This window comes from Barbus barbus, assembly GCF_936440315.1.
Source record: "Barbus barbus genome assembly, chromosome: 9".
Lineage (NCBI taxonomy): Eukaryota > Metazoa > Chordata > Actinopteri > Cypriniformes > Cyprinidae > Barbus > Barbus barbus.
This window is the reverse complement of record NC_136737.1, coordinates 6,265,659-6,278,054: the sequence shown is the minus strand read 5'-3', so window position 1 is coordinate 6,278,054 and position 12,396 is coordinate 6,265,659. Positions and strand designations below refer to the sequence as shown.

The following is a 12,396-nucleotide window of genomic DNA, read 5'->3' as shown; positions in this document are numbered from 1 at the left end:
CTCCTTGCAGATCCTCTCCAGTTCTGTCAGGTTGGATGGTAAACGTTGGTGGACAGCCATTTTTAGGTCTCTCCAGAGATGCTCAATTGGGTTTAAGTCAGGGCTTTGGCTGGGTCATTCAAGAACAGTCAGGGAGTTGTTGTGAAGCCACTCCTTCGTTATTTTAGCTGTGTGCTTAGGGTCATTGTCTTGTTGAAAGGTAAACCTTCGGCCCAGTCTGAGGTCCTGAGGACTCTGGAGAAGGTTTTCGTCCAGGATATCCCTGTACTTGGCTGCATTCATCTTTCCCTCGATTGCAACCAGTTGTTCTGTCCCTGCAGCTGAAAAACACCCCCACAGCATGATGCTGCCACCACCATGCTTCACTGTTGGGACTGTATTGGACAGGTGATGAGCAGTGCCTGGTTTTCTCCACACATACCGCTTAGAATTAAGGCCAAAAGTTCTATCTTGGTCTCATCAGACCAGAGAATCTTATTTCTCACCATCTTGGAGTCCTTCAGGTGTTTTTTTTGTGTCTTGCACTGAGGAGAGGCTTCAGTGATGGTTGACTTTCTACAACTTTCTCCCATCTCCCGACTGCATCTCTGGAGCTCAGCCACAGTGATCTTTGGGTTCTTTACCTCTCTCACCAAGGCTCTTCTCCCCCGATAGCTCAGTTGGGCCGGACGGCCAGCTCTAAGAAGGGTTCTGGTCATCCCAAACATCATCCATTTAAGGATTATGGAGGCCACTGTGCTCTTAGGAACCTTAAGTACAGCAGAATTTTTTTTGTAACCTTGGCCAGATCTGTGCCTTGCCACAATTCTGTCTCTGAGCTCTTCAGGCAGTTCCTTTGACCTCATGATTCTCATTTGCTCTGACATGCACTGTGAGCTGTAAGGTCTTATATAGACAGCTGTGTGGCTTTCCTAATCAAGTCCAGTCAGTATAATCAAACACAGCTGGACTCAAATGAAGGTGTAGAACCATCTCAAGGATGATCAGAAGAAATGGACAGCACCTGAGTTAAATATATGAGTGTCACAGCAAAGGGTCAGATACTTAGGACCATGTGATATTTCAGTTTTTCTTTTTTAATAAATCTGCAAAAATGTCAACAATTCAGTGTTTTTTTGTCAATATGGGGTGCTGTGTGTACATTAATGAGGAAAAAAATGAACTTAAATGATTTTAGCAAATGGCTGCAATATAACAAAGAGTGAAAAAATTAATTTAATCTTAGTTCCTGTGCATTAATACCAGTTCTTGGTCCGTTATCATTAGTGTGTAGGTTGGTTTGTGCTTCTGAGAGTTTTTGTTTTTTATCCTCAGTTGAAATGTCTCGTTTGCCTGCACCAACCACTTGACACTTGTCACAGTTCAGGGTGGTGGCTAGTGAAGGATCTGAAACTGTTCTCTTGCTACCATCAACTCATTCTAAACCACAGCAGGTTTTACTTTAAAGATTCATTGAAACAACATACATTTCATTAGTTTATACAACACCATTTAATTTATTAATACAATGTAAATTCACAGACTGTGCAATAAAAGCGCACTTTTATCATTTCTCAAATGCATGGCAAAAACAATTGTATTCATACTGAACTAAAATATCTAGTTAAAGTGGCTCAGTGGGCAGCACAAGTCTAGTACACACTAGGTTTGTGTACCCAGACCTTTGCCTAACCACAAAGTGCATGATATCTGAGGCTGAGACTGTCACAGCAAGAACATCCCTGGTCTCTCACACTCTCAGCAAAAAAAGCTAAGGTACAAATGCTGTCACAGGGGTGGTACCTTTTGAAAGGTAAACTTTTACATCTAAAGGGTCCGTATTGGTACCTTATTTACAGTAGGTACATGTTAGTACCTGATGTGTACATTTAAAAGGTATGAAGGTGTAACCTTTGAAAAGATATCATGCAAATGTGTGTGAGACCAGGGATGTTCTTGCTGTGACAGTCATATAGGGGATTATTCAGTTATGTTTTTGTTTTGGGGTGAATATGATTATGCACACTAATTCAAATGCATTAAATTCTCTGCTGAATGCACTGGTGAGATTGGTGGTAGTATAAAGGTCTCATTTTTTTTTGGTTACTACTTTGGACATATTATGTTTTCTGCATTCAGTTCCTGTTTCCTTTACCGCCTTGGTTTCTGATTATGGCCTAGTTTGCTACAGTAAGCCTAGGTTCCTCACCTTTTACTAGCTCAGTTCTAATTATATCAGTGTATTTATGCCAATGGTCTGTTCTTGTGTTAATATATCAGTGAAGAACAAAAATGTCAAACAGGCGTGCACATCCCAACCACCCAGATCAGGCTCAGGTGCAGGACAACTAAGGAACTTGAACAAAGAAAAAGGAGAGAAGTCCGCACACTGAAAATAGCTGCTCCAAATGAATTTATTAACAGCAACGGTTCGACCCTCAGGTCTTCATCAGTGCCAGTGGTTCCCAAGCAGCCAATGCCAAAAGAAGAGGCAGTATTCAGAGCTGTACTATCAGATTACTGTTTTTACCACATCTTTCTATGGCAGAGCTAGTTAGAGTAGAATGCTAGTATGTGGTTCTGAATTAAGAATGTGCCTACATTAGATCAACACAAAGGTGGAGTTGAGAAAATAAATCTAAATACAATTCATTTTTTATTATTTGAATATTGGGTGGTTTATTCAGGAGAATCAGGCATATTTTTAATAAAATTAGGCTCGATTATTTATCGATTAAGGATTTTTTGCTGGCCTACTTGTTGCCATTTCTCTTTAAAATGCCTCTTCCCTTCTTCAGAAGGAAGGGATTTTCTTTTCTTCCCCTTTTTCTTTGTGGTAGGTTATTTATATTGCTGCTTTATTTTATTATATTGGTTTTGTTTGGTATTTTGGCCTTGGGTCTCTGTGACAAAAAATACTCTGACATTTGATTATTCTTATTTATTTTATTGTTTTTTGTTTCTCTGCTTTAATGTTACTTTTCTTTGGACCGTGGATCCTTTAAGGAAATCTACTACTTTGTGGTTTTCCCCTTGTGATTTACAATAAATTTACCTTATTTATGGTGATTTTTGTTTGGATCCTTTTTTGGTCTGACAGCCTGGTGGAAGTCTTTTGTCCTTTTTCTTTCATTTATTGTGTCCTACCCCTAGCGGACGTAATATTCAGTGCCACGGTATGTATTTTCACATCGAAGGTTCAATAGTGCCTCAGCAGAGCCACAGGCTGATCGCTTCCATGCCACACCTCACTGATGCTGGAGATGCTGTTAAAGGACCCCCGACCAAGTATTGAGTGCATAGATGAACATACTTTAAAGAACTTGAACTTTTCTGTTTTGCAAATCCTTGTTTTGATCTTAGAAAATATTTTGAGATACTGGATTTTTGACTTCCATAAGCTGTTGAGCATGTAGGACTTGATAGTACAATCCCTTAGAATAATCAGCACTTTGTTGACATCTTGAGTGGAGAGTTGGGGTAGTCACTTCATTGGGGTCATCAGGTGGGGACCCTCCTTCCTTGGTGTTTCATCGATAGGCCCACAACACCTCCAAAGGCCTCAAAAGCAACACCTGGCATCCCAGGTGCACTCCCCTCTGCTTTTACCCCTGTAAGTCATTTTGCAGCCCATTTGGGATCCTTCCTTTTTAGCCACTGCCAGTTGCCGCTTCGCTCAGCAGCCTCTGACAGCGACCTAACAGATTGTCATTAGGCCTGTCCTCTGACTCCCAACCCCTTCAGTAGCCTGGTTTTTGCTGTGGCTACAAAACCTCCTGCACTCAATCTCTACGGCAGGGGTGTCAAAGATCCTGGAGGGCTGCATCCCTGCGGAGTTTAGATCCAACCCTGCTCCAACACACATACCATGTAGTTTTCAAATAAGCCTGAAGGACTTGATAAGTTGGATCAGGTGTATTTAATTAGGGTTGAATCTAAAATCTGCAGGGTTGTGACACCCCTGCTCTAAGAGGAGCAACTGGGTTTGCCAGCCTCGTTGTACTGTTCAGCTAATAGTTCTGAGTACTTCAGACTTTTACGTTCATTTGCTTCACCAATTGCAGCCTCCCATGGCACAGTTAGTCCCACGATGAGCAAGGACTTTTGTGAGGTTGACCACAGTATTAGGTCTAGCTTGAGGTTAGTTATAATGATCTCAGGTGGAAATCTGAGCTTCTGGTCCTTATCAACCTGCATTTTCCAGTCCCGGGCAGTGTCCAGCAGGGTTGTTTCCATTTTTGTCATTGGCTTTACTGGAAGCTGTCCTGCTCTTTTGAGAATCCAGGCTTTAATGTAAGCTCTAATCATCAAAAAAAAAAAAAAACTTTTGAAATGTTTTACTTTGCACGCAATGAATCTATAAATAAGTTTTTGAAATAAGTTACACGATATTCTTTTTTTTTTTTTTTTTTTAAGAAGCACCTGTATATCAGGCTATATATATATCATTTTTTTTCTCTCTTCTTTTATTTTTAAATTTCTGCAAATTTGTATACTTTCCCGACACTTCAAAATAAGATTCATAGCCTATCAAGAAATTTGTGGAAATAGGACTCTTCCTTCTAGAGGTCAAATTAGGTTTGCCTCTATTGGTTTAATTTCATAGAGGCTTTAGCTACATCTGCTTTCTTTAGGTTCCAGCACATGAAACAGTGAAAAAACAATGTGGTAGGTATGCATGGAATTATATTGAACAGAGTATGAAAATGAAATGCAAGCATTGTTCATAAAATTACAGGAAAAAAAATGTCATTAAAAAATCTGCTGGCAAGAAAACAAGGTATGTGTCACATTTATCAGGGAGTCAAGGAAGCACGGAGACGAGGAATTCACAAAATGAGAGTCTTTAATAATCCAACAGGGAAACATTGAGCACAAGGAAGACATTCAAGAACTGACAACACTAACTGAAAGGACTAGGGCTTTTAAACACACGAGACACAGCTGGAATCAAATTAAACACAATCAACATGAGGGAGAAACTTGGTCACAGGGAGCAAAACGCACACAGACAGGTCCATAATCCTGACACTATGAAAGATGAGATGTTGCAATATATAAAATATACAAGATTATAATTTTGAAAATACAATTAAGCAATTAAATTATTTTAAAATTAAATTTTTATTTAGTTTGTTTTATGTATTTAGTTATAATTGTTTGTATTTATGTATCTATGTATTTAATTTATTTAGTTTAAGTAAGTAGTCCTTCCACATTGCTGTTTCACACTCCAGGTCAGTTGGTAGCAGTAATGCACCTAAATGCTGGTATGCTAACCACCAATAAACAAGATATTTGTCAACACAAAGGTCTTTTTTGATTGCAGTTTTAAGAACAAAGAACATACAAGGGCAATATCATATAAATTACATCAAAACAAATACAAAAATAAATAATAAAGGAAAGCAATAAGAAAAAGCAAGTACAAATAATTACAACTTATTCAAATAATAGATTTAAGGCTTTAAATTATTTTTTTTCCGGCTTTATTTCTTGATTATTTTAAAGTGTACAGGTAGTGGCCTATTTCTATGTTAAAATGGGTATATATATTTTTTTATTATTATTTTTTTTTTTCCCACTTCCCATTTACATTTGGGAATAAAGAATTCCATGTCCTTTTTTTTTTTTTTTTGAGTCGCAATTTAACTTTAATACTTTGTTTAAAAAAGAAAAAAAACCATTAAAAATAATTTTGTATAAATACAATCATAGAACAAATGGACAATAGGCTACACTCATTTTCCTCTTTACAGAAAACTTAGTCAATGTCTTTACAAAATTTGCAATTACCTGTTTTACAGGTGAAATACGATGAACAATCTTGAATACCTCGCTAAATTTATTAGTGATGCAAAAAACGTATGGAGATCTTAAAGGTCTCTTTCCAGTTGACATTTTGAAATTGTGATTTCCAAAAACCAATGGGAAAAAGCACCTTGACGGCCATTCATTTATAGTTTTATTTTAGCCGTAGAGGTTCAAAATCACTGATTTGTTTGGGGAGATTTGTAAAATAGATTTGTTTATTGGTGTTGGTTATTTACACTTTTTAATTGAATTTTGTTGGATTTTATTTTTTTACACTTTCAGCCAAACTCATCTTTCACAGAACAGATAACAGTCTTAAAACTACTATTTTGAAAAAAAAGAAAATATTTTGATGTGCCTTTTGGACTGTAGCACTGTTAAGATACTAAATATAGTTTGCATGTTATGCTATTTCTAGTTATTTACTCATGAAAATGGATAAAAATAAAAGAAATGATCAATAACCACAACATTAAGTTTACATTTAGCTGACGCTTTTATCCAAAGCGACTTACAATTGCTATATATGTCAGAGGTCGCACGCCTCTGGAGCAACTAGGGGTTAAGTGTCTTGCTCAGGGACACATTGGTGTCTCACAGTGGATTCGAACCCGGGTCTCTCACACCAAAGGCATGTGTCTTATCCACTGCGCCAGCACCACCCCATCATGTCATACATTGTCACTTTTGGGGAGTCGTTTTGGAAATAAATAGAGAAAAGAAAAGGTGTGTGAGTAAAAATAACTCCTAATTCTTGTTAGAACTGAAAATAACCAATGAACTAGCACTGGGGTCAAAGTATTTAAGGTCATAATGCATAAAGTATGTGATCTTTTCATATTTCACAGTAATATCAATGTTTGATTTGATCTTTTTTGTCAAACTCAGTATTTTGGAGTAAACTGGTTTTGTGTAAAGCAGAAGTCAAACTGTGAACATCATACACACGGGAATGGAAAAAAACCCACCCTTAAACCACAACCTTTTGACACATCTAGGCAAACATGCACAAACGGACATCAACCGCAGACGTCCAGTAATAGACTTCTGCTCATGCAGAAAGGATCAAACCACGTCTTTGTACAGAAATAATTTATTCAGACCACAGGTGGTTTCATTTTGGCTCACAAACTGAGTTTGCTAGTAGGGTCAGAGCCTGAAACTAGGGGCCTCTAACGATGCTGAACTGCAGGATCTTTGGCACATCTGACTGCTACCATATATTGAGAACTACTAGCTAAAACAATGAGTAAACATGTAGTTTCCTCATTGTTTTAGCCAGTGGTTCTCATCTCTGGTCATCAGTGAACAATAATTCTTGTCAACAAAAGAGAAGCTTTAAGATCTCCCTGTGGTTTTCAACCTTTCGTCAATTTTTATTTGCATTTGTTGTTTAGAGAGTGTTAATTTAATCTCACTAATCCCAAACTCAATCCTACCCTGTGTCCCAATGTTCATACTATCCAAATAGTATTTGAGATTAGAATAAGTGTGTCACAAAGCATAGTATGTTGAAAAGAGTATGCCAAAAGTGCCCGGACGGTCTAATATTTCAAGTCAGTTTTTAAAGTGTGGATCTGTACACACATTGGCTAATATTGCCCACAATCCATTGTGCTTTGGTGAAAGATTCAGCTCAGTACTACAAACATGGCGGATGTGCGCAACCGGCGGTTAGGTAGCAAGGTTTACAAAAAGGGGTTTGAGTAACTAATAATCAACAGTTAACCTGGTAAATATATTTATTGTTATCTGTAACAGCGATGTGCACTAAAGACACAGTTGTGTGACGTGATAGTATGTGCCAAAGCTTCTACTACTCTTCTACTGCACACTCAAAACTGTGTACTTTTTCCTCACCAAAAGAGTATATACTTTAAGCGCGTAGGCACATTGGGACACAGCAATAGTCTCAGAAACTGCAGGGTTTTGCAGGAACTTCCTAGTGTAGTGGTCACTCAGCTCAATCTGGTACAACTGATTGAAGTTTGATCATCTTCTAGTGACGACACCTGCATACACCACATCCTCCTCCACTTTAGCGTTCTGTTAAAAAGAAGAAAAACACACACATCACACAGATTTAATTATGAAAACTTCTGAAATTAAAATGTGGCAAATTTTGCTTAAAAATTGAGATTCAGTGCTATACACTGTAGTCAGCACTGTTATTAGGGAAAAAGCCTACTACTGTTAAGCTAACATGAAAAAGCTTGAGGAAATGCCATAATTCATCTGCCTCATCTACCTACCTTTTTTTTGGCAACGTGGAAGTAAACTATTTTCTGTGAATGTCTGGTTCATTAGATGCTAACTGAAGAACAATAACAGTGCAGTAAATGGTAAAACCGTTTGCACTACAAACCAATGTGTTTATGATTACAATAATAATTTAAATTATATGACGACAAATACCAGTTTGTGGTATCAAGCAGCATAATTCTCATACAGCTAAAATAACAGGAAGGTAATGACACGTGAAGCCTTGCACTGGTGTCAAATGGACACTTACAAATGGATGTACCTTTCTTTTTTGTTTTTGCCTTAAGATTCAATCTCAGTCAAAAAATAAAAATAAAATAAAATAAATAGTTGGACAGTGTTGCAGCCTTGTAAAGCTACAGTAGTTTAACTTTGAATAAAAAATAAAAAAACTTTTCTGTTTCTGTCTCACTCTTAAAAATATGCTGTGCAATATGTGCATTTTCATCACTTTCATTTCCTGAAGACTTTGGTTTTCTTGTGAAATCATATGACAGTGTAACACAGGAACTTGAAATATAGTGTGCTTACGTTTTTATTTAAAAGTCTGTAGTGTTAATGGTAACGTTTACAGTTTCTGGACTCTTTCAGACTTTTTCAGTTGCTTTAAAAACATACTCCAGTAGAAATTATCTACAGCAAAGGTCATTTGTTTCATGATCTGTCACATACAAGCACGGTATATTCACATAAATCTGCAGTGACAAACAATAAAATAGGAATAAATGATTTTTACCGATTTCTGTGCTTTCCTTTTGTAGAATGTTGGATCAGCGTAAGTGATCTCCTCTTCACGAGCCTGAACTGTTTCAATGATAATAACAGATGCATTAAAACTCATTCCTAACTAGATGCAGTTGTTTTTTTATTATTTTTTTTTATTATTATGTGTCATAGGGCTGCCGTGACCTAATAGTTATAGAGATTCAGACTTGTAACCCAAAGGTGAGTTTTTTTCTCTCTCTCTCTCTCTCTCTCTCTCTCTCTCTCTCTCTCTCTCTCTCTCTCTCTCTCACTCACTCACTCACTCACTCACTCACTCACTCACTCACTCACTCACTCACTCACTCACACACACACACACACACGGTTCCTAGCAAAGTATGTGCTAGCAATGAAATTTGGAAATATATTCTTTGCTGATAATTAATAAATTATGAGGAATTTTAACAAGGTTTAAGTTATTTGGATTTTTGTTTTTTCATTTATTTCTGTATGGTTAAATTTTCATTAAACCTTAATAATTGAAATATGCTGAGGACAGTATTTTTACGCAGGTAAGATTAGGTTCATAAAGTGTAGAGAAAGTAGTTTTATGATTGATTTTGATGCAGTTTGAGAAATGATGAATCCATTTATTTTATTTTTTTGTATGATTTAGATGAGTAACGAGTTTTGTTCAGTATCATTTTATAGATACGGACCTGTTTTTCTGAATGTAATTGTAATCTATACTTTAAGTATTACTTGTTATAATAGTTCAAATATAGGTAACACTTGCCTTCTTGATCTGTTTTCCTGTGTTTCCTGTAGATGCAGAAGATCCCTACTGCTGTTATAATCAACAGAGATCCAGCAGCAGCAGAAATCAACACTATCAGAAACACTGGAGGATAAGGAGACTGTGCTGCAACGTTTAAAGAGAGGCAGTAATGTAAAAGTGATTGTGTCGATCTGATCTATGTAAAAAAAACGAGTTCGGCTCTGTAAATAATCACTAATATCAGTGCTGCTGTACCTGAACATGCGTGACAGAGTTGACTGATGTTGAGGTGTCTGGTCTGGTTGCTGATGGGATTGTTGAGCACACAGCTGTAGGTGTTTTTATCCTGATATTCCACCTCCAGAGGTAGAGAGAGACTGATGCTGAGATCAGACACACTGATGCTGGACAATAAACTGTTTCCTTTGTACCAGGAGAGAGTCACATGACCCACATTCACCACTGAACACAGCAATGAACAATATGATGATGATGATGATGATGATGATGAAGAACACTGTGAAGAGTTACTGCTGATGACAGGAACAGACAGACGAGCTGGAAAAGATTTGAAAAATTCATACTATCTTTTGATTGAGAGTTTGTGATGTCATTCAGTGATTGTCTATTGTACTTTTGAGATGCTGACATAGTAAAAAACAATCATAATATAAAATGAGTGTGTATCTTAAATTTTACCATTCCAATATTTAAAAAAAAATCTAATATTTATGATTACTCATGGATATTTAGCTCACCATAGACAGTGAGACTGAAGCTCTTGCTCACACTGTCGGTCTGTAGTTTATAGAGTCCAGTGTGCTCAGTTCTGGTGTTTGTGATGGTCAGAGATCCAGTTTGATGATCCACCTTCAGTCTGTCTCTGAATCTCCCATCAAGAACATCCTCATATACAGTGATGCTGTCGGCCATTACATTGATTTGAGCTATTAAAGTGTTTTCAGATCCAAACCTCCACAGAATCAGATCATCATCCATCATTTCAGTAAAACCAGAGTTTAGAGAGACTGAATCTCCCTCCAGCACTGACACTGACTCCACTGCATCTGTATCAGCAAATAGTGGCGGACAATAAATTGGTCACATATTGAGGCTAATTACCTTTATTTACTTGATCACTGGTTTGTAGTAATTGTACAGTCAGTTAAAATGAGAAAAAAAAAAAAAAAAACAGAACAGCAGCACACGTGACAACAGAAATATATCTTAAGGTAACAGATATATTTTAAGATTATATATGAGCCAGTAAATTAAAGTGCAACTTCATTCATTATAATTAAATTAATTTAGTTTAGTTTAGAGCTTTATTAATCCCCTCGGGACAGTTAGTTCAGACTGTCCAGGTGCTTCACATTTACAAACAACACTTAATACACATACACACAGCCCTTCCAGATGCCACACAAGCAGCGCCTGGAAGATGAGTAAATTGGGAAATGAACACTAGAGAAAGATATAAGTAGGGTTTTGGACAATGAATGAATGAATCAGTAATAATATGCCTATTGAATTTAAGACTATTTTTTATATGTGTAATAAGGGCAAGTGCAAAACCATCTTGTACAAAAAAAACCCCAACATCTATTTAAAAAAAAAAAAGTATAACTTACCAACAGGTTCCAAGCAGAACAAAATGACAGCATAAAACATTTTCTGTGACATTTTTAATAGCCACTCTGCGATTACAACACTGGAATTCGTGACAACACACTGTTTTGACATGACAGAAGTGTGATACCAATCTAGTGTGTGTCTGTGTGGATCCTCCCCCAAAGGGACTTGAACACCCATCGGTCAGTGCAGTCTAGCTGTGCTCACATATATTACAGTGTCACAGTATATTCACTTCTGGCTTTTAAGACTGTTTTAGTGACAGTAGTTTAAATGAATGCTTATACGTAAGAATGTACAACCTTATGCTGATTCTGCATTATTTAAGAAGCGGAAATGTTCAAGAACAGGAGGAACTGATATGAGCAAGTGTAGCAAGATTTCAGAGAGATAAATTAACAGAAAACACATAATCTGTATAAGAGGCGTTTTGCATACCTTTAACAGAATTTTAAAGATTTTTTAAATAAGACAGGTGTCAAAAACTCGATCTACTCACAAATTAAATAAAGGATTATTTTCTTATCATTATTAAAAACACGGTGCTCAAAACACTAATTTGTTTATAGTGAAGTGAAAGGAATTCTTTGCTGATTTGCTAATCTTCACAGGGCTGCCAATTCACACATTCAGGGTTCTGTCTCACACACAACTGAAACTATGCTCTCATACTTTCATGCCACATGTCTATTATCTCACACAGTGAAAAGCACCCTCAAATGAAAGCAATGAGCAAAATAAGTTGAAAGTGTAATAATAGGATACAGGTGAAACAGATATGGCAAACTATCCAGTGAATATGTATGTTTGCACTACGGAAAGTGGCAAAAGTTCCCATTTACAACGTGTTTTGTAGTGTTGAGCAATGTAGCCAATCATAGAAGTATATGTTGATTTCTTGAACACCTCTGATTGACCATTGCATTCAAGTTAATTAGAATTCATTCACCGCTCAAAACAGGACTGTTTGTTTCAGCACGCTTGCAAAATCTACACAATGTAGAGCGCTTTATTGATGTTGTTGCAGTTATTTGTAAAAGTACTATTTGACGCTTATAGTGTTTACTCATCTGCAAAACATCTATAGGACATTTCCTATCAGATGTCAAATAGATCTTAAAGTTGTTTATGATTTAGAATGTATATTTAACTCAGACGTCTGTCAGATGTTTGTACACCGCAGATGCTTTCTAGATCAAGTGATCTTTAACAGACATCTTGCAGAT

The 12,396-nt window shown here is 36.8% G+C and overlaps 1 protein-coding gene across 1 annotated transcript; it reads right to left on the bottom strand.

Annotated features, from left to right (window-relative positions):
- Nucleotides 1-5,617: 5,617 nt before the first annotated feature.
- On the bottom strand, nucleotides 5,618-11,292 carry LOC306874920 (natural killer cell receptor 2B4-like). The gene is made up of 6 exons (XM_079425252.1): nucleotides 11,170-11,292; nucleotides 10,297-10,605; nucleotides 9,794-10,096; nucleotides 9,557-9,682; nucleotides 8,792-8,859; nucleotides 5,618-7,839 (listed from the first exon to the last, which is right to left on the bottom strand). The coding sequence occupies exons 1-6, from the start codon at nucleotides 11,279-11,281 to the stop codon at nucleotides 7,786-7,788; spliced, it is 972 nt and encodes a 323-aa protein (XP_079281378.1). The 5' UTR covers nucleotides 11,282-11,292; the 3' UTR covers nucleotides 5,618-7,785.
- Between the last annotated feature and the right edge of the window lie 1,104 nt (nucleotides 11,293-12,396).